We start from the raw sequence: 22062 nt of genomic DNA, 5'->3' as shown, positions 1-22062 counted from the left end.
TTTCAACCTTTTCCAACCCAAAAATTGGATCGAGTAATACTAGAAGGTAATGAAATAGGGGGTTTCCAATCACGAATCAAATGAACATTACATTAATAAAAAAAAGGAAGGAAAAGAAATGACAAAAAAACTGTCATGCAGACCGTTCACTACTATGGATTCCAGTTGTGAACTATGGATTCACTACTGCAACATCGTACAGCGGCATCCCAATTGATACTTGTACTCTTTGTCAACACCATACACTGGAGATATTCAAACAAATTGTGCTATATGATGCAATACTATTGCAGAAAGTGCTCTAGCAACTCTCTATTTGTAGCCCCAAGTGAGATGTCGCTGCCTCGGAAGTGCATTCTTCTTGAATAATGCTTGGATATCGCTATATATAGCGACCATGTTAGCAAATACAGCTAGACAAATCATGAAAACAGACAAGACCTTGTCCTTCTTAGTGGCAATGCCGTGAACATCCCTGAAGCATGGAGAGCAGAAGTCAGGACATGGTAACGATGAGAACTAGAAGTCTTAATTAAGGTGAGCTAGAGCAGAGTTATATATTTCTTGAAAAGATTGACAAAAGAATGTGAAGTTAAGCAATCAATAGGTTATCTTTTTCTAATTCCTTTTACAGGAGGAAGTTACACTTGAAGATTTAAGATTCAGAATCAAGAAAGGTAACAATCGTCTCAAGAAAATCAATAACTATTCTAGAGGGCTTAACCGAAATACGTTACTTGGCAGAGCTTTATAATCATACGACCCAGAAGAGTATGCAACTTAATTAATTGTCATTTCCAGAATTAGTTCACTCATGAGCATGCTATGAAGTACGTAGTGCATATTCACACACAACTAGCGAGGATCCAGCTAAGTAGCCAATAACTTTATGACAAATCCGTTTCTTGTTGGCTAGAACAAGTCAGTAATTGGAATGTCCAGTAGTACAGCAAAAGCATTGATAGAACAGGAAAGTACAAAAGGCCCCATGCTATAAACAAAAAGTGCTTACCTCAAAGCAATAGCAGAAGGAAAGATAAAACCAAGGCAAACTGCGGCGGTTGCTCCACTGAATTGGAAAACATCCCAAATGTTGGGAATAAAGTTGGCACCCAAGTACACAACAAAAATCATCCCCATTGTAACCAATAGAAACCTCTGCTTACTTAGGACCAAAGGCCCAGCAGATGGGAACAGAAGTCCATCCAAATTGAGGCGAAGAGGGTGGAATAGAACTGGGAAAACAAGCATAAGATGGAGAGCATAGCTGACACGAACAATGTCATTGAGCAGAGAGCCATACGGAATACCAAGGTCTGTGTCGAAGTTAGCTAGCACATCCTCAAGAGTGGAATCACCAAAAAGCAGGAACCCAAACAAGCTTGTCATGACGTAAATCATGCAGCATACAAATAGTGAAGTCTGAACGATAGGTTGTATTGAAGAATCATCATCAAGCTCATTGTCGATACTGTGCACTGCAGAAATTCATTAGCAGTTATCTCAGTTTAATTCCTAGTCAAAGATTTTAATCGTCCCTACATAAATTGCTAGTAGCTAGGCTAGCCAAAATTTCAAAATTCATCAACTCAAAATGTTTTTTAGCTTCCTGTGTCCTTTGTGGTGCTGTCAGTGATGGAATCAAGAAAAGCAAACAAATCAACAGGGCAAACACTGATCTGTGAAGATCTTACCATAATAACAGTTTATATCCTCAAAGTTCATGCCAGATCCATGTTAAAAATCCTATAACAAATTCATAGAAGCCTAACAAAACTGCATCTCTTTGCATTTTGGTTTCAAACCAGGTATACTACTTACAGATAACTTCTTTGCTGGAATCTGCTAGATTTCAAGATTTTTGGTGATCAAATAAAACTTCTACATTTGTTATTGAAGATTCTCAAGTACATTGATTGGTTCGAGACATTCAGAAAGCTATTGAGATACAAGTTATCCATCAAATGTGCAAGAAAGCGCCAGTGGTAACCTCACACATGTCCAGTATTCTGAAGCTAATGTATTGGCACTTAAATCTTGGTTCTGCAGAAAAGTCTCAGGGTGCTAAAGTCAAAGCAAAATTGTGCTATAGTCAAGCTAGTTCATACATGATTTTGTTGAAGGCATGAATAAGGATCCCCTAAGAGTAAAATCAGTACCATTGCAATCATGCAAGCAAAGCTTAGACTAAAAACAGTCAATCAAAACAAAGTAAAACCATCCACTCAGATTAACAGGAAACCTTAAGGAGATATTTTCCACTTATCTACGTATTTGTACTGTGCAAAAGGAAAAATTGCATTCCAATAATAAGAGCATCAACTTGAATTCACCAACAGAAAATAAACTAATCCAGATTAACTAAATGGTTTGATTACCAAAGTGTTGGCGGATAGGCTTTAGGCTTTAGTTGTCATAAAAACATAAGCATGACACCTGACATCTGTCCGTTAGAATAAAGCAAGCAAACCATGAACACATTGGCTTGTACTCATTTCTTCTATTCTCAAAAAGGACTGAAACGAAGCATAATATAACAGTGAAGTTTGTCTGCTGATGTCAACAAGCGTTGTTACTTACCATTAAAATGGCAGACATAAGCTGTAACAATAACCGGAACTACTGTGAAGAGTTGCCAAACAGAATTAATATCAGTGACATCAGGGAGTAATCTGGGCATTGCGATACTTCCTTCCACCACTTTAAAAATTGTCATTCCTGCTATAATCACTAGGAATACAACAGCCAAGGCAACTGCTATGCCAGACGTAAATCTCAATGAATCTGCCATATAAACAATGAACATGAGAAACCAAAGCTTCACTCCTTACTTCCATAACAATTGCAAATCCTTGAATTTGACAACAAATAACCTTCTTAGAAATTGAATAGCACTCATATCTAACTTCAACCTCCAAGGCATCTTTCTTAAGCAAAATTGTTCATCTTTACGTAAAAAAGAAGTGACACGCAGAAACTAAATGTATGCATTCCTCGGTATCCACCGTGGAATAAGGCATGATCCTGAGATTAACCAAAAAAGGACAGTTCGCAATACCATAAATCGGCAAGACTAGAGATAACTAATTTGGAGCTTAGCCAATCATAATGGTTCTCAAAATGTTTACAATATATTCAGCAATTATTCTCATCATTATAGGAGGGCATCAAATCAAACGTCTATAAGGCATAACAAATCAAACATTTGAATTCAACTACAGACAAAAAGAAGACAAGTTTTACAAGATTTAAGAAATCAACTTCAAGAACAAGCAAATGAAACAATTCTGAAAGACATATAAGTACTAACCAATTCTCTTTAAACAGCATAATGGACAAAACACAAAAAGAGTTGTCAAAAGAATCACAAATACTCTTTCATTCCACCAGTGTTCTCCAAACCAGCCCTGCAAGACCCCGGCATGACGAACTCCACTAGAGGACGTCCCTGATAGCACATCACCTATGCAAATAAAGCACGAAATCCCATTATTTCTCCACAATTAGAAAGCACTCAAGCAGTTATAAATACCTCATAACATTCGGAAACACGTTGACTTGCCGATAATGATCATGTAAACAACGAGCAAACCAACATTATTGATCAAAACACAAACTTGTAGAAGCTTTCTCCCACCAATTCCAAATGCACGTCCCATGACACCTCCATAAGAAGTTGACCCTGCAGCCTTACTAAACCTTAACAGCATTGAAACTGACAATTCTGTCAAGATTGCAACAAAAACAATAATCCCAATGCCAAGGCCAAGGCCTAAAACTTTCATTGTAGCAGGCAATGCCATCATCCCAGCACCGATAATGGTTGTCGACAAGTTGAAAACTCCCCCAATGAACGATGCTCCATTAAGCAACTCCTCACCATTTTCCTCTTTATCATCGCTGCTATGATCACTATTCATCGACTGTAATAAGGGGTCCTTAACATCCTCAGCTACGAGAACAACAGAATCATTTTTGGCCATGGTTGGTAAAATTCCAAGAAAATTTGTTTTCAATAAGATTGACGATGTTGTTAGTCGTGATTAGAACTATATATTCTTGAGATGGGATTCACGCGTTTTGATCAAAATTTTGGAATTCTTGAAGGAATAAGAAAATCAAATAAAGGGAAGCCAAAAATAGCTGAAACTAAAAAGTAGAGAGATTGTTGGAAACCAAAAAATCTTTTCCAGAAACCCAATGGGACATGACAAATTTCATCGACTTCTCCCGAGAATTCGTGAAATAAATTTGTTTTGCCTCAGATACGGCTTTCAATAATTGGATGTTTGTGGCGAATGGAAAACGTTTACGGCACCTTATTCATAAATTGGGGCCACGTGTCTATCATGGAAATACAGAGTTTTTTTTTTTCTGGACATTGGGCTGATTTCATCTGAACAAAGGTTGTAGTAGTGTCTTTTTCTTTTTTCAATAATGTTTTTAAAGGCGAAAAGCATCCGTCCCAACAAGGCGACAGGCCATGGCGTGGGGTATAAGCCTGTGAAATTTTATTTTTTTTAAATATATATAAATATGATACATATTATAAAAAAGTAATTTGAAACATACATATTAATATTAGCCGCACAAAAAAGCAGAATAATTAACATTACAAAATGTTCAATTTTAGAAACAAAGAAACAAATTAGTCACAACTTACCACATTATCAAACACTTAAATTACAAATACATAAATTCAAGTAAATACAAATTTCAAAGGTTAATTGTTTCAGTAAACACACTTAAACTAATATAAAAAATAAAATACCAAATTAGCAACCATATTGCTTATAATACATAACAAGGAATAGCACCAAAAATTAGAAACAAATTGACAAACAAAATGATACTATTCATCAAAGTCATGTATCATCCATGTCATCATTTTCATCTAGTGTATATACACTAAATAATTTTTTTCCAATAGTTGATGGTGGTTCCGAAATTTCCATCACATCTTCATTTTTTTTCAACAGAATCCAATTTACAGTTAACAATCTCTTTTCCTTCACCTTTTTTGCCTAACCATATATTATATTTTAAATAAATTCATATCAAATTCACTCAATGTCTCAATATAATAGATAGTAAATTAGTAATAAAACTGAATATTAGAAAGTTTAAAATTTAATTGATGAAGTTAAATATTTTTTAAGACAATTTGTGTGGCGTATGCTTTTAACGTCCCACTTCAAAGATGTGCCCAAACGCCTGGACGTACGTCCTGATCTCTTGGGCGTATGTCTCAAAATACTTTCGCCTTGTGCGATCGGCTAAGGGAAGTATTAAAACGCCCCGCCTCAGAGCTCGCCCCACGAATACCTTTTAAACACACTATTTTTGAATCATGGTAGTACTTACTACCTGAAGATCTAAATGAGTCTAATTAATGGTTTGCTTAATCAGAATTCAGTCCAAGTTGAATAAGCAAAGAGGTAATCGAGTCTATTGACTTAAAACCTGAGATTAGATTAAAATTCTCAATAAGTTTTAACGTAATGTTAATAGATTGCTTGATTAGTATTCGAATATGAGTTCAAAAAAAATATATATTTATGACATGGAACTTAATAAATTGACAAACACAAAATCTTGTTTGGGAATAATTTTGGTTGGGAGACCTACCATTCACAAATTAAAAAGCATATCATAACTAGCACTCCTTGTCCTTCCTCTCATTCCCTAGTACTTCTCAAAAAACTTCAAATACTCTTTTCTTTTGCATTAACGAAGTTTAAGAAGTGTCTGACATTTTTTGAAAAATGCTATAGTTAAGTATCGCCTCGTATTTTAATTGTTATTACTACTTTTACTCATTTAACAAATTATCATCTACTTATTGTCGTTTATGATTTATTTTTCCTCTTGAGCCTACCACTTTTCAAAATAAAAAAGAATGCAATATACACTGAGTACATGTCACATTCCCTAATTTACTGGACATCTAACGAGTATATAAAAACCTAAGACTACCTTTATCAAGAAGTGCCATGTGGACAACTTAAACTGATTTAGCATTCTTTGATTGATTTGTTGACTACCTTCACCAAAAAGTGCCATGTGGATAACTTAAATTGATTTGGCATTCTTTGATTGATTTGTTGTTTTAGCACTATCTTCACTAATAATTGTCATTTGCAATTGACCACTTGACTGACATGTGTCTTTGGTATATGTTTAATCATGGAAGGTTGGTTTAGGAATATGAGTGCTTGGTTGAAATCAGTGATGCATATGGTACAAATACACACAGCTTTTAGTAATTTCCTATGGATACATTTAACCCTTACTTTAATTTACCACTCATTTAACCATTTCAATTTCAATTAAATGAGTCAGAAAATTGGGAAGGCACTCGAACAGCTTTAACCCTTACATTAATTTACCACTCATTTAACCGTTTCAATTACAATTACAAGAGCCAGAAAATTGGAAAGGCACTCAAATGGCTATCTCACTCTTACAATATGAGTTGAAGCCTTAAAAGCCTGCAATCTTCCATTTGGGTCTTTTTGATTTCCTTGATTTTAGATTCTTTTCGTGTTTCTTAGTGTTCAGTTTCAGATGAAAAGCATAACCTCGATAAGGTTTTGGAAGCTTTCAGACACATGTTTCTTTCTTGGAAAAAAAGTGCTCACAACCAGTATTAATCAACTGATGCTCACAGTGCTCTTTGGTAAGGGAAATTTCTATTTGTTTTATTTGCATCCAAAATACAAAATAAATGTTGCATGGATAGAGAATCACCAGTAATTTGATTAAATTTTCCCTTTTTTTTATTGCATTTGGATAGAAATGTATAACAATATGGAAAAAAATTATTTGTTATATCATTGTTTTCATCAGATAATTAGTTGTAGGTTTGCTGTATCATTGTTTTTATGAATTTGCATTCATCAGATAATTTATCTCTTGCCACAGAGTTTGAAGATCAACAAATAATAACATATTCACGATGGTCTTGGTTTGCAGGTTTGTCTTGAACTACTGTTGTTATTGTTTACTGCCTATTAGATGAATTGTCGGAGAGACAGTTTCTATTTCATTTATAAAAAAAAATGATTAAGACAATAGTTTAGAATCTTTAAAACACTACTTTCATTAATCTACTCCGGATATTGTTGATTATAGCATTAGAAGGAGCAGTGTAACAGTTACTGCTATTAGCTGTACTATTGGTATTGTTCAAACAAGATAGGGCCATCCTTCCCCCTCCCTCCCTTCTCTTGCTGTTGACCAGCAAATCTTGCCCAGTCTAAAGTAAAGTGCACTGCTTGTGTTACAACCTCTTCCTACACATGTATATATTTGTTAATTTATACATGCGGGCATACAGAAGTGCACTGCTTTTTTTTTTTTTTTTTTTTTTTTAACTTTGCTTGGTTTGTTTTTTATGATTGCATGGTAGTTTATTTCTCATCTATTAGAAATATAACTAAAAGTTTAAAAAGACAACTCATTCCATAACTAATTTCAAAACTACAAATGCATTATCCTTCGGTGCCATGCTAGTAATAAAACTATGATGCATTTGCATTAGGCACATTAGAAAGCAAATAGTACCGATAAAAATAAATAGTGTATTCGGTATTTTGTTTTTTTTTTCCCCTTATTCTTTGTGTTTCGGACCAATTTGCCCAGATCTGAATTCTGAACCAGATTTGTGGATAAGATTGTGAAATAAAAAAAAAAAAAAATAGCTCGACCCATATGACGAAACAAATTTTACGGTCCACACTATAAATGTAAAGCCCACAAGCTCCTCACTTCCTTCGATACGTGTGGTTTAGCTTTTACTTTGGGCCAGTCACAAAAAATTCAAAGCCCATTGGTCCCACACTTCCTGTTGTTACGTGTTGTCTAGCGTTTGCTTTGGGCTTGCCTATAGTTGAGATACGTTTCCCCATTTGTTGCATTTCTAAACTTCAAACACGTAAAAGTTACATATAATCATAATTATTGCAAAATTTGGGTATAGTCATAGTTGGAATTTTCAAAATTGGAAACGTAAATAGCAGCTTTTTTTTATAAAAAAAAAAAAAAAATTTCTATCAGGGGAAGGATGGAATTTGAGAAGTGAGGAGAGGGCAAGGAAATTAAAATCCAGAACCTGTACCTTTTAAAGTTTCAACTTTAACCATTAGACCAACGCCTTTTCGATAATAGCAGTTTTTCTTAATTTTTGTCAGAATTTTAGAAACCTTTTCTCAAATTACATGAATCTTTAGAACAAGAAAACAGATAGCTTGAGCTTTCAGATTTACTAATATCAAGAAAAAGTATCTTTTTGCTACTAACATTGGCCTTACTCCTTTTTTTTTTTCCCTCTGTTTTCATGCACAAAACAAGTCAATATTAGGGAACTGAAAAGTGAAAACGTGTGTTATATTATGTCCTATAACACTAGTAATTGATAGCACCATCTCACCTAATTGAAAAGGTCTCTTTTCCACAGGACCACAACAGAGAGGGACGTCCATCAAACGTTGTTGAATTTGTCTACTTACAACGTATGTTAAACATCATCCTGAAAGCACATTTAGGGATGAGAACATTTCTGCATGAGAAATAGAAGCCATACAACCTTAGTAGAGGTCATTTGATTTGACTACCCTTGTTCACTTCTATCTACTTTTTTTTCCTGCGACCAAGTACGACAGATGCACCTCTGATTTCACCGTCTTTATTTGCATTCACCAAATAACAATAAGGTCAATAAATTGAAATGACATTGGAAGAAAAAAACACCAACTACTCAAATTTTATATAACCAAGTAATCATCTGAAGTCAATGACTTCCTTCCTATCTCAAAATCTTTCAAAAAGCTTTTAACAACAAACTCTATCTGACACTACATGATCCCTGCATTGCAATATGACAATTATATTCTTAGTAAAACAAAGTCTTCTATTTTGGATCGCTTTCAGTAAGAAGACGGTAGACATATACTAGAAGAATTCATTGACCGGTTCAATGATAACACTTGTAATAATTCAATTGTATAGTCCCCCTTCAACAACAGAGAAGAAAGACTTGATAGAACATGCAACTCAAGCTTCCACGCTGCCAGAGTGGGAAGGTCATGCCAGGAGATGGCTCAGAATGGCTGTTGGTATGTATCATTCCTTGTCGGTAACGAATTTCCTTACATGCTTTGATACTGCTATCATGGAACTGGTGGAAAGGTTTCCATTTCTCCAGGCTTTATAAGCTTTTGGATGTTAAAATTCTACTACAGTTGAATTAGATTATAGACTTCCTTGTAAGTTCTTACAGGTCTACTTCTAACAGCTAGTCTTTGATTGCTTGAATTTTGTACCCATCTAATTTAGTCATTATATTTCACCAGAGACTCAAACTGGTCAATCTGATTAAAGAAATCATAAGTAAAGATATTGGTAGATGTTGGTAGAAATCTGATTTAAGTACAGTTTATGCAGGCTGTAGCCTTTCTAGAAAACAGTAGGTGCAAACCAGCTGTTAGGGAATTGAATAACAGGCAACAGTGGTGTGTAATGCTAACAATAGCTGACCATCCTTCTCCATGCAGCTTAAGCAAGAGGAACTCTGTTATGCTTGCACACTGAAGCAAGGGTAGATAGGTTTCTATCAGTTATGCAATTTTTCTTTCTTTTCGATTTAAGAGGGGGAGGAAGAAGCTTAATTATGAATGTACTCTATGCAATGCCTTCTATCAATTCCTTGAACATCTAGTGCCAATCTCAAGTGCAGATCTCAGTTGAATCTGTCCTTACTGTACCTGAATTCAGCATTAACAAAACCCTTACCCTTGATGTTCACTAAATTTGTCTATTTGATTAAGAACTAAAGCTCAAATGATCTTTCTACTGTACAGAATACGATAAGGAGAGACTAGATCGATTATACTTTTCATTCCCTAACTATTGTAAACCCCTTATGTTTCTGTAGAAAAATCAGAATAAATGGACTTATGCTTGCCTCAAATGACATGTTTCTGCATTTTTAAGTTCGAGTCCTATTTCATATGCTATTTGAGTTCAATACTAAAACACGAAATGCACAATCCTGTGACTTTAACAAGAAACGATTCTGCTATGCATTAGTTCTTAAATGTCGAAGATAATTGTTGCATTAGCCAGCTAAAACAATTCCAAGTTTTTCCAGCTTCAGGAGGGGGGAAAAGTGCACATTGAAGTGGCTGAATCATTGTTGGCTTCTATTTCAGAAATAATAGAAGCGGTGGTGTGCATAGGTATAGAACAGGATGCTTTCATGCATTTTGGATCCTATCTTTATCGGGCTTCTGCTGTCATAATGGAGTTAAAAATGGATAGCAATAATCCAACAAACACAATAGAGATACTGAAGTCTCTATCTAGAAGAATTGATTTGGCCAAAGACCTCACTAACAAATGCCAACAATTGGCACAAAAATTTCACAGTGCAGGCGTAAGTACTATTGTGGAAGAGCTAGAACATGTCATTCAAAGTATGGGGGAAGACCTTAGTTTGATACCACAATCAACAAAAGGAGAAAGAAACTATACAGAAATTGCTACTAGTTCTCTTTCTAAAGAAATGAAAAATGCTAAATTTGTAGTTACTGGAAATCAAGGTTCAAAGCATGGAGAGCTTGACAGACGAGAACAGCTGGCTTTGGAGGATATGTCGAATAAGGAGTCAATAGAAAGTGAAAAAGATCTGTATTCTATTGATATTGAAGATTCCATGAGTACATCCAATCTCTCTGTGAACAATAGCATTGGAACAACAAATAGCAGAAATCTCACAAACTGCGACAGCTGGAGTGGTGTATCTTTGGTACGCTTGCCAGACATGGCTCAGTACCTGGAGCCTCTGTATGAAACTTTCTTTTGCCCTCTGACAAACAAGATCATGGATGATCCAGTAACCATAGAAAGCGGAGTTACATATGAAAGGAAAGCTATAAGTGAGTGGTTTAGTAAGTTTGAGATCCCTGAGGAAATTTCCTGCCCAAAGTCGGGGCAGAGGCTGCGAAGCAAAACTTTGAACCCTAATGTTGCCTTGAAAGGAACCATAGATGAATGGAAGGAAAGAAATGACGCAGCAAGGATGAAGGTTGCTCGGGCAGCTTTGTCATTGGCAAGCAGTGAGAACATGATACTTGAAGCACTAGATGATCTGCATGCTATGTGCCAAAGCAATCAGTACAAGAGCGTGCAAATTCGGAGTATAGGGATCATTCCATTGCTTGCCAACTTTTTGGATTATAAAAGTAGAGATGTAAGATGTGCAACCATACAGCTATTGAATCAACTAGCCAAGGTTGATGATGATGGCAAGGTGATCTTCTCTTCTCCTTTAACTTGGAATATTTCCATCATTTTGTCTGTGTAGCTTCAGGGTGAATTTGTGTTACTATGATGCTTCTACTCATTTATTAAAACCAGAGTTCAATTAACTTAATGGAAAAACAAATCTGATCCTCCTAGCAATAAGAAATGATAGATCAGGACAAAGTTCAGTTGCTTACTCTTTCAAGACAATAGAGTAGATTCAAAAGGTCCATATAATTTTAGATCTCAAAATAAAATAAGGAACTCTTTTAAGGGTAGTGTTCTATTGCTGTCTCCAAACGTTAGAGCATCTTTTATCCAGTACTCCTCTTCATTCTTTTATTTGCACAGGATTTGCATTTTTATCCTACATGCACATAGTTATTAGAACATAATAATCTGTTGTATTTCCCATTCCACCAAATATGCTGTTACCCATCCAATTGTCTGAAGAACTTTGGAGGGGAGGATAAAAAATGTTCGAGAAGAACTATGTGCATTGTCAAAACAAATTGTAGCAGTAATGTGTTTGCCGGCTATTTTATGTGCAGGAAACTGTTTCCAAGGTGGTTGATATTTCAAAGCTAATAAAGATGCTTTCAAGTAATAACCAGCCTATTAGGCATACATCCGCCACACTTTTGCTTGAGCTTTCCAAATGCCAGTTTTTCTGTATCAAAATTGCCAAGATTTCTGGAGGCATCCTGATGTTGATAACAACAACGTACAGGCAATCCACAGATGAATACACTTCAGTAACAGCTCAAGAAATCTTAAAGAATCTGGAAAAATCACCAGATAACATTAAACTCATGGCAGAAAACGGGTACTGGGGACCACTGTTAAACCATCTTACAGAAGGTAATATCCAAAATATTCTGGAGAATTCGTTGCTATCTTACTTCCAAAAACATTATCATCTGACAAAGGAAGACTAATATAAGATACTAAAATGTTCTTCAACCTGTATCCCTATACGTGAGTTTAGGTAGCGTAAGCAACAAAGTTGGGAAACAATTATCAATATACAATATTATAGTAGATCAAGTCATTCAATACTCCTGGTTTCTGCAACACATAAAACCTGGCTTAGCCACAACTATCCATGTTCATTGGGCGCTAGACATGATTCTTTTTGTCTGCCTCCACAATATCCATATCTTTCTGGCCTGAAGCTACTGAATTTCCAGCTCCTTTCTTCCCAAACTCCAATTCCCATCAATTGGTGGCTATGTGCAAGTCTTGTTAAGGGGAGCCACGGCCATTATTTTGTACGACATAAAATATCCATTACGCATGCGAACTAAACTGTGCAAAGTTTAAACCAACAGGTAGTGTAGAGATGAAAATAGAGATGGCATGCTACCTTGGTGAAAATTGTCCTGGTCCAGACAGCAAAGTTTATATCACTGAGACGGCTTCTTCAGCTTTGATCAACATGGTACGCGGTGGCAGTTCTCTCAGCAGAAGTGCAGCCTTTAAAGCCTTGAGACAAATTACTTGCTACCAACCTGATCATGCAATACTTTTGGAGGCAGGGATTGTGCAAATCATGGTTGAAGAGATGTTTGCAAGAACAATTCATGATGAACCAGTAAACTCAAAGAATGAGGCTGCGGCAATACTTGCAAATATATTTGAGTCCGGAGTAGAGCTGGAGAATCTCCAAGTAAATGTCCATGGCCACACAATGGCTTCAGATTACATTATCCATAACATCATCTTGTGGATAAAAAACTCGACTCCAGAAGATTTCAGCATCAATCTCATCAGGATCCTGTTATGCCTCTTGAAGTTCCCCAAAGCATCTGCTACCATTGTTTCTGTGGTCAAAGGAACGGAAGCTAGTTACAATCTGACTGAGCTTATAAACAACCCGAATGAAGAACTTGGGATTGTATCAATCAAACTGCTCATGATCCTCGCATCATTTATGGGGCACACTCTATCAGACAGACTATGCAAAACCAAGGGCCAACCAGAGAGCTTAATAGCAAATCCAACCGAAGTTGGTCTTATCACTGAGAAGCATGCGGTATCAGCAAATTTCCTAGCTAAGCTTCCCCATCAAAACATAACACTCAACCTAGCTTTGCTCAATAAAAACGCAGTCCCAAAAATCATTGAAAGCATCACTTGGATACAAAGGACAGGCACAAGGGCAAGCAGATATGCAAGCACTTATCTTGAAGGCCTTGTGGGCACGCTTGTGAGATTTACAACTACATTGTATGATTATCGAGTACTATCTTTAGTGAGAGACTACAACTTCACATCACTCTTTACTGAACTGATCATGAAGACATCCAGCGATGAAGTTCAGAAGTTGTCAGCTTTTGGGCTCAAGAATCTGTCGGAGCAATCAGTCATTCTTTCAAAACCACCCAAGATCAAGAAAAACAGGTACAGGAAAGCTTTCATGTTGATCAAGTTTTTCTCATGCAGCTCATTTAAGGACGAAAGGATCCCGCTTTGCCCAGTTCATAGAGGAGCTTGTTCTTCACAAGACACCTTTTGCCTGATTGATGCTAATGCAATTGACAGACTCTTGTCCTGCTTAGACCATGACAATGTGGAGGTGGTTCAGGCTGCCGTTTTAGCACTATGTACACTGTTGGATGACAAGGTTGATGTGGACAAGAGTGTGAAAATCTTATCTGATATGCATGCCATCAAGCATGTCCTAAATATTGTGAAGGAGCACAAAGAAGAAGGCCTATTGCAAAAATCATTTTGGATGATAGATAGGTTCCTCTTGAAAGGTGGGATTGAAACAATTTCTGATATATCGGAGGACAGATTGTTTCCTACAACACTAATCAGTGCATTCCACCATGGGGATGACCGCACAAGGGAAATGGCTGAGAAAATCTTGAGGCATTTCAATAAAATGCCTACTATTTCCGCCAATTTTACCATGTAAAAATTTCTTATTAGCTCAAATGTCTTAAATAATTCATGTTGACACAAAAATGTGAATTTGTTTCCTTCAGCATGCTAAGTTACGAAAATTATGCATGCCTTTTAGGAATAACGGAGTTTTAACTTAGCAGGATTTCGAGAACCTAGAAGCCAAAGTAAAGACTAGAGGTTTATATTTTGACATATGCAAGCCGTACAGGAGTATTGGAAACAGCAATGGTAATAAAATTCCACATAAAATATTATAGTTAGAGGGGTTAATTGCATACAAAATAAATACGTACGTAAGAAAAGCTATTACATAAGCTGGCTTGTTTTTCAGCAACTTTTGTTACTTCTGAAGGAACCACCATCTGATATTGCGGTCTTCCGTCATCAAAACCTCCTTGTCCATAATATTCTTCCTGCCAATTTCATACAAAGCTCAGTACTCCTGTTTTCTTGGTTTCTTTCTCCTGGCTAATGCTGTGTAAGACTAGTCAATCGAACATCTTCCTTCACCCATGATGGAGTGTTTGTTTGGCAAGAATTTTGCTGTGTATATGGCTTTTATGTTGTTTTTAAATTTATGTGACGGCTAAATTAGCTTTTGAATGTCTTAAACAAACAATTTTTGTATGACAAGAAACTAATAACCTACACCTTTCGTTACAACTGACAAGTCCAGATGCTAATTCTCAAGAATCATAACGTTTGAATAATTATACAGGACAAAAGTTTTACTATCAAGGTATAATAAGAATGTATTTTGCACGTCTCTGATACTGCTGGTATACTATATCTTGTTTAAATTATCCTATATGAGTTATGTCTTAGTCATAAGGTCGATGGAGGATGTAATTGAGACGTCTCGAGTTGAAATCCTTCCACTTACATTTAAAAAAAAAAAAAAACAGTAATAAGGGCGGCGATGCATACGTTGAGCTAGTATCTTGTACAGACTTTAAAACAACAGTTGCATGCGACCCACAACTACTGGTCACATCAGCCAACGCCAAGTCCCAAAATAGGTACATTTGGAGGCAGCTACTAAGATGCCGGCTGGCATGATTACACAACTAACCCGTTCTGGAATGTAAAACGAGATAGGTTCCCATTAAGTTAGTAGTACTGACAAAAACCAAGTTGTAAAGGAGATCTTTGCTTTTTCTCCAGATGGCATTCCAGATTGAAGCTTTCAGCTGGCTTAGGACGGCAGTTGTTTACTTATTGACACAGGATATCAGATCGCTACAAAAATAGAAGAAACCATTAACTTCATCAAGAATGAATTTTCCTATGCAAAGGATATTTTTGCTCAATCTCCCTTGCATTTTCAATCTAACCTATTGCACTGGAATCTCTACAAAAATGATAGCCTTACCATATTAAAGTGTTGATATTCAAAGCCATATTACGTATTGTTGGTGGTCTTCAAATTTGCATGGTTTTACTGCTCGTATGGACAAATTTGCGGGCTTTTCAAACAAAACAATCGAATAGCCACCTCGAGGAAATATAACATCAGATTCAACTGACATTTAAAATGAGAGTGCAAGGGGAGGGGGGCAGGTATGAGTCATATAGTATTTTCCCTTTTCATATCTGAATAAACAGGTAGTTTTAACTCAGTCGACAATCTATCATTAGCTTGGAAAAAGGAACATATTGTTGACTAGTGAATACAATAATATGTGTGCTGTCTGGAACTTAATCTTCCGGTTGAAAATATGCAGGCAGACAGCCCAAAACTTTTTCATCAACATCATGCAACGAATTAAACAAGAAAAGTGAACGAAATTTGGGATCTTCTGATGAAAATGTTTCTAGAGTAGACTTCGTCAAAAAATATATATATATATCGTGTCACTGTCAAGCTTCAGCAATTTAGGCAGCCAAGGTCTCTTTTGTCTACTATGTAAGTTGAGGACATTCAAGTTTGCGGGAAAAAATCAAACTCCTCTCAACTATTCTCTCCTTATCTCCATCTTTTCCTTTGCTCTCAAACATTGCGTGCATAATTGCTGCATAAGAGTCTGCTTCACGAGGGCCAAGAAGATGGGCTCTTTCTCAATGGAGGACTTTGTTGGAAATGGAGCCCTAAAGGCAATTACCTCAAAGCTGATGGAGGATGGTTGGGATGATGTACCGACTTTGAAGCTCATGAATGCAGAAGATATGAATTCCTTAAACATGACTCAAGAGCAGAAGGTTGGCATACTATCAAATCATCTCTGTTTCATAATCTAGTTCAGACCGTTCAGTAGAAGTTTTCCTTAAGAATGACTTATCAAGTCCTTAACCGCACCATCTTCGAAAAGAGTTTCCAATAATGTTTTTGCAAACAAGGGAATTGTACTTGATGTCTCTTTGATTTCCAGATTTGCCAAATAAGTAATGTCAGACCTTTTTCCATACTGTCATCTACTAACACCCAATTTTGTCAGAAAACTCACCACTAGACGTTCTGTTATAATTTCTTTTCTTTTTTCCAAATTAATCTACTCTTCTGTTTTTGCTAAAGAAATAATAATTTTTTTCCTCATATCTAAAGATCATTATCTTGTCCTACTGAAGGATGCACTTGAAATCAGATCGTACCTGCATGATCGTGCACTAATGCAATATGCTGATCACATGGAGGCCTCTAGGAAATGCCTTCCTGAGCTTCTAAACTTGAGCATGGGAGATCTTTCAACTCATTTTGGAATGAAAAGAGGTCACGTTGTTCGTTTTATGGACAGAACGACTCCACGGGCCGTAGATCCTTTGTCAGCATCAGCGTATCTCACACCAAGGAAACGTACCTCTGGGCCTCTCAGAAATAACAGTATTTACAAGACACGGCCTTCGTCCATCAACTCAAGAGGAAGTCCAAGCATGACAAGATCAAGTGTAAAACCCAGTGTAGCTTATGATATTTCTATTGAGCAGTCCATGGCAGATTTTAAGATCAAAGATGGACATGTTTTTAAAGGTATTGTAGCTTCACTGCCTGCTGAACCAAGAGCATGTGGATGTGTACAGCCTCCACCTGTTGTTGACAATGTTGCTCCACTATCAGCAATTGAGAATGTTTCAGTTCAGAAACTTACCCCAGAATATAAGGTTGGAATGGAGCGTCTGGTGAAAAGCAAGACACCTCCCATGAAGGCTTCAGAACTCTGGCGTGATAAACCAGCAATTCTCCTCTGCCTCCGGCGCCCAGGGTAAGCCTTAATGCAATTTGTGTTCGATCATCATCATCATATTTTGTGTATATCTGCCCAGGTTATGCATTTCTCAATTCAAATTGCTTCAAGGTCTAAAAGCTTTTTGCACCAAGTACAAACAAAAATGCACAAAAAGTTAATTATTTTTAACACCCATACAAAACCTTGAAAAATAAGTATCAGAATTCTCAAAATATGGTATTTGCACAGATTGAAGATATTGCATGAAAGCTTATTAACATATTTAGTCTAACGTGGTATTAAGCAGAAGGCACCTTATACATCCTGTGTTTCCAGGTAGGTACTTATTCAAACACTGCAGATATTGGACAGATTTGGCATTTGATTTTCTTTTACATCATTAAAAAATCACGCATAACAGTATTTTTCTCTGTAAATGGGGGCAAAAAACAAAACAGGTGCATCATGTGCAGAGCTGAAGCTCATCAACTTTATTCCAGAAAACCCATCTTTGATGCAATCGGGGTTCAGTTGTTTGCAGTTATTCACGAGCACATAGAACCAGAGGTATTCTACTAGTCACCTTTGACATATTCTCGTGTCTTCTCACACAACTTAAACTATTACTTTGATTGTTATAGGTAAAAGACTTCTGGCCCCGTTATTGGGGTGGTGGTGTGGTCTATGACAGAGGAATGGAATTCTTTAAAGCACTGGGCGGAGGAAAGCTTCTAAAAGATAAATTTATATCAGGGTTCCTCTTAAATCCTCAAGCTATTGCAAATTATAAGAAAGCCAAGGCTACAGGGTTGGAGCATAACTTCAAGGGGGAAGGTGAGATAAAAGGTGGCCTCTTCATAGTTGGCAGAGGAAAGACTGGCATTGCTTATCAGTTCATTGAGAGAAACTTCGGAGACTGGGCACCACTACCTGAAGTCCTTGATATCTGCAACCAATTGCAGGTATTTCTTTTAGGCTTCCTTCAACTTTTCTGGTGCTTTTCTACTGTGAAATTCTCATCCTAAAGAGCTCTTCTTTACACATGCAGAATCAGCAAAATCAATCGGAGTCTGTCAAATTATCACAAAAGGACTAAATTAGTATATTACAAAATCTGTAAACAGGTGTAATTTGTGCATTTCTACTGTCATATTCTAGTTCTGGATATTGTTTCTCAGCTATTTAGTTCACAACATCATGAACATTATTTCCTTGCACAAGAATTTATTGTATCATCTTTACCCCCATTCGAATACTAACTCTTTTTCCAAAAGTAAAAAATTCGAATAGACAAGACAATTCATGCAACAAAACTAACCACATTGAGTAGTGTACTAACAAACAAGAGTGTGAAGTTTCCTTGCTTTTTTACTGTAACTAGGAAGGCAAAATAAAACTTGTAAACAATTGCTGTCATCTTTTGATCCATTAATACTGGAAAATGATCATCCACTGGATGATCCATCTGGAAAAGAAGTACATTCTTTCATGATCCAGTGAAAACTTCAGCTGAAGCTGGAAATATCTCTCACTATCTATAGCAAAGAATGTCTTTTCCATTCCAAAGCAATAGATGATCTATCCCAATGTCAAAGAAGCAGAAACAGAAAAGAAAAAATGAGACATCTGAAGCATGTTAGGGATTTAAAATCATTATGAATCAGATGCTGTTTCTGCAATATAAACATCGAAATTGTCAACAATCCAGTTGTAATGTCATCTGATGTGCATTTTCTTATTGATGGATATCTTTCCGGAATGTTTCAAGCAAAATTTACGTATCATTTGAGAGATAGAGGAAAAAGAACTTTTACCTCGTGGAAAAAGATTCTGATAGGAAGATTTCCCAAGCCACCCCTCATTCAAAAGATGGATAAACATCTTAGCTAAGCACCCTCACAAACCAAATTATTGTCCGTCTTTTATGTAATATATGATGGAATGGTTTCTTCACAGAATGCACTCTTTTCACAAGATTAAAAACCAACTAGATTGGCATAGGAGCAACTTTTTCATATTCATTCCATACCATGCCTTACTTTTATGACCCTTCCCAAGTTGCAGTACCATCAGCAAGAGTTTCAAGCATTACAAAATCCATCACCAGAAATCCCCACAAGAACATTTCCCATCCTTAAACAAATGGTAGCGTACAGCATCTCTAACAAGGATTTCCCTCTGGGTTATCTTGGAAATAATTTTAGTTGCATTGTGGCAGTCACCACATACTCGGAGGTTTTTCACCACTCTAATGGGTAAGGCAGGAGGGACAAAAAGCAAACCAAAAGCAATAGCAAGCCTCTCACTATGGTGGTTCAGACTTTTTATTTTTTCCGACTCCTCAATATCATGAAGTATTGAACTCACGTCTGGAATATATCCCTCATCTATCATTTTGAGATTCAACTTTTCCAGTTCATTGTATATTTGATCTGAAAATGGACTGGACTTGTCATCGGCAGAGAAAATATGCACCTTGTTCTTGTATTTAATCCAACTAAACCCTGGCTCCTTTTTGACACCCTTATCTCGCATTCTTCTTCTTAATTGAGCAACCTCACCCCATAGTCCTCTAGACGCATACATACTTGAGAGCAAAACATAGCTAGCAGGGTTTTCCGGGTCTAGTTCCTGAAGATATTTTGCAGCCCATTTCCCAATTTCTATGTTACCACGAGATCTGCAAGAGCTCAGCAATGTAGCCCAGCCAATTGCGTCAGGTTTGCAAGGCATCTTCTGTATAAAATCTTTAGCTTCTTCTAACTTCCCGGCACGGCTAAGTAGATCTATCATGCAAGTATAGTGATCAACCATTGGCTTTATTCCATATTCCTCAACCATTAATTGAAAATAGTGATGCCCTTCTTTTACCATTCCTGCTCTGCTGCAGGCTGAAAGAATGCCAATGAAAGTAACACTGTCTGGTTGTAGTCCGCTGGCCAACATTTTCTCAAATATATCCACTGTTTCATTGGCTTTTCCAAATTGCGCATAACCTGATACTAGTGCAGTCCAAGAAACTTCATCCTTAATCTTCATTTCATTAAACATCTGATGAGAATCTCCTATACTTCCACACTTACCATAGAGTGTTACAAGTGCATTAGCAACAGTGGTAAAGGAAATTACACCTGAAACTTGTGCTTGAGCATGAAACTGGCCTCCCTCTTCCAAGCTAGCTAGGTTCCCACAGGAGCTAATTACGCTTCCTAATGTATATTCATCTGGCTCTATCCCAATTCTCTGCATCTCACAAAAGATCTGAATGGCTTTCTCACTGTACCCATTCTGGCCAAACCCCACAACCATTGCAGTCCAAGAGACAATATTTTTGTATGGCATGCTCTTAAAAACTGTCTCTGCAGACGTAATGCTTCTACACTTTGAGTACATGTCAACAAGAGCACTGCCGACGAAAACATTATCAACATGATTGGTTTTAACTGCAAAAGCATGAATCTGTTTACCTTCTTTTAGTGCTATAAGACCTCCAGAAGCAGTGAGAATGCTCCCAAAAGTAAACTGATCAACAGCCAATCCTTCCAACATCATATTTCGGAATAAATCAATTGCATCTATCTCAAGACAATTTTGTGTTAGCCCTGTAATCATTGTGGTCCATGAAATCGAATCTTTTTCAGTCATATGACTAAACAAATGCCCTGCCTCTTCCACCATCCCACACCTCAAAAAACCCATAATCATCGTGTTATGTATGACCAGATTCCTTTCAGGTAACTCATCAAAAACCTGTTTTGCATCACATATCAACCCTGACTTTGCATACATATCTACTAAAGGACTCCCCACAAACACATAAGACATAAAACCACATTTCGTGATTTGCCCGTGAACTTGCCTACCCAATTCAATCCACCCTTTGTTCAACGACAATATAAGCATCTTAGAGAATGTAATCCTATTCAAACTCCCCAACCCATCTCTTATCATCAACTTATAAGCCTTTAAAGCCTCATTAGACATCCCTCTGGACGCATATCCTGAAATAATCAAATTCCAAGAAACACCATCTTTTTTTGGCATCAATTTGAACACTTCTTCCATTTTTGAAAGATTCCCTGATTTTGAATAAGCTGAAAGAATGGTGTTCCATGAGAAAAGATTTGGTTTTGGAATTTTATCGAACACATTGCGTGCATACACTACGTTGTGGAGCTTTATGTAGCTGTTTATAAGGTTGTTTAGCAAAAAGGTTTCTGGGTTTTCTAGGGTTTTGATTATGATGCAGTGGAGCTTCTTAGCTTGGCTTAAATTTTTGTTTTCACAGCAGTTTTTGAGTATTGAACAACAGTAACTGGAAATACCAGACATAGAGGCAAGAAGGTTGGGTTTTGGCGGGAATTGTATGTTATGGTTAGGTTGACTGGTGTTAGATCACGTGGGATGTCACGTGCGATTGCCAGCGAACTTGAAAGGAATTGAGGAGAATAATGGCTGGGAAAATTTGACGTGTTGAAGTTGATGAATAACGTTTTATATTTCATGATAGTGGAACAACGATTATGGCACATTGTCCAAGGGTTTTTTAATTCTTTTTTCATTGTCTCAGATTGTTTTTCTTTTAAACTCATTTTCATTGATATTTCCTTGGCAATTAGATTAATGGAGACAGCAAAGAATTGTTTTTGAAGGCTTTGAGTATCCTGTTGGTTATCAGAAAACA

The 22062-nt window shown here is 36.7% G+C and overlaps 4 protein-coding genes across 4 annotated transcripts; 2 read left to right on the top strand and 2 right to left on the bottom strand.

The window, feature by feature from the left end:
• Positions 1 to 8: 8 nt before the first annotated feature.
• On the bottom strand, positions 9 to 4328 carry LOC113753151 (amino acid transporter AVT6A-like). The gene is made up of 5 exons (XM_027297251.1): positions 3563 to 4328; positions 3311 to 3463; positions 2581 to 2784; positions 1013 to 1478; positions 9 to 475 (listed from the first exon to the last, which is right to left on the bottom strand). The coding sequence occupies exons 1-5, from the start codon at positions 3981 to 3983 to the stop codon at positions 313 to 315; spliced, it is 1407 nt and encodes a 468-aa protein (XP_027153052.1). The 5' UTR covers positions 3984 to 4328; the 3' UTR covers positions 9 to 312.
• A 4490-nt stretch (positions 4329 to 8818) lies between these two features.
• Positions 8819 to 14338, top strand: LOC113754455 (putative U-box domain-containing protein 42). Its single transcript, XM_027298870.1, has 4 exons — positions 8819 to 9116; positions 10151 to 11311; positions 11856 to 12165; positions 12636 to 14338. Exons 1-4 carry the CDS (start codon positions 9048 to 9050, stop codon positions 14225 to 14227), a joined length of 3132 nt encoding a protein of 1043 aa, XP_027154671.1. The 5' UTR covers positions 8819 to 9047; the 3' UTR covers positions 14228 to 14338.
• A 2221-nt stretch (positions 14339 to 16559) lies between these two features.
• On the top strand, positions 16560 to 18482 carry LOC113754493. The gene is made up of 4 exons (XM_027298939.1): positions 16560 to 17414; positions 17837 to 17945; positions 18020 to 18340; positions 18427 to 18482. The coding sequence occupies exons 1-4, from the start codon at positions 16603 to 16605 to the stop codon at positions 18472 to 18474; spliced, it is 1290 nt and encodes a 429-aa protein (XP_027154740.1). The 5' UTR covers positions 16560 to 16602; the 3' UTR covers positions 18475 to 18482.
• Positions 18483 to 19347: 865 nt separating this feature from the next.
• On the bottom strand, positions 19348 to 21710 carry LOC113751116 (putative pentatricopeptide repeat-containing protein At1g68930). The gene has a single exon (XM_027294985.1). It carries the CDS (start codon positions 21708 to 21710, stop codon positions 19479 to 19481), a length of 2232 nt encoding a protein of 743 aa, XP_027150786.1. The 3' UTR covers positions 19348 to 19478.
• Positions 21711 to 22062: the final 352 nt, after the last annotated feature.

Source organism: Coffea eugenioides, chromosome 11 (assembly GCF_003713205.1).
Source record: "Coffea eugenioides isolate CCC68of chromosome 11, Ceug_1.0, whole genome shotgun sequence".
NCBI lineage: Eukaryota > Viridiplantae > Streptophyta > Magnoliopsida > Gentianales > Rubiaceae > Coffea > Coffea eugenioides.
Note: the sequence above shows the minus strand (reverse complement) of the source record. Positions and strands in the feature narration are given on the sequence as shown.

Excerpts from the sequence above, each read along its gene's own strand:
- LOC113753151 (XM_027297251.1), bottom strand. The coding sequence starts at position 3,983 with ATGGCCAAAAATGATTCTGTTGTTCTCGTAGCTGAGGATGTTAAGGAC. Across the intron at positions 2,785-3,310 it reads ATGCTGTTTAAAGAGAATTG|ATTCATTGAGATTTACGTCT; the intron begins GTTAGTACTTAT and ends TTTATATGGCAG. Across the intron at positions 476-1,012 it reads CCTTCTGCTATTGCTTTGAG|GGATGTTCACGGCATTGCCA; the intron begins GTAAGCACTTTT and ends TCCATGCTTCAG.
- LOC113754455 (XM_027298870.1), top strand. The coding sequence starts at position 9,048 with ATGCAACTCAAGCTTCCACGCTGCCAGAGTGGGAAGGTCATGCCAGGA. Across the intron at positions 9,117-10,150 it reads ATGGCTCAGAATGGCTGTTG|CTTCAGGAGGGGGGAAAAGT; the intron begins GTATGTATCATT and ends AAGTTTTTCCAG. Across the intron at positions 12,166-12,635 it reads GTTAAACCATCTTACAGAAG|GTAGTGTAGAGATGAAAATA; the intron begins GTAATATCCAAA and ends TTAAACCAACAG.
- LOC113754493 (XM_027298939.1), top strand. The coding sequence starts at position 16,603 with ATGTCAGACCTTTTTCCATACTGTCATCTACTAACACCCAATTTTGTC. Across the intron at positions 17,415-17,836 it reads CTCTGCCTCCGGCGCCCAGG|GTGCATCATGTGCAGAGCTG; the intron begins GTAAGCCTTAAT and ends AAAACAAAACAG. Across the intron at positions 17,946-18,019 it reads ACGAGCACATAGAACCAGAG|GTAAAAGACTTCTGGCCCCG; the intron begins GTATTCTACTAG and ends TGATTGTTATAG.
- LOC113751116 (XM_027294985.1), bottom strand. The coding sequence starts at position 21,710 with ATGTCTGGTATTTCCAGTTACTGTTGTTCAATACTCAAAAACTGCTGT.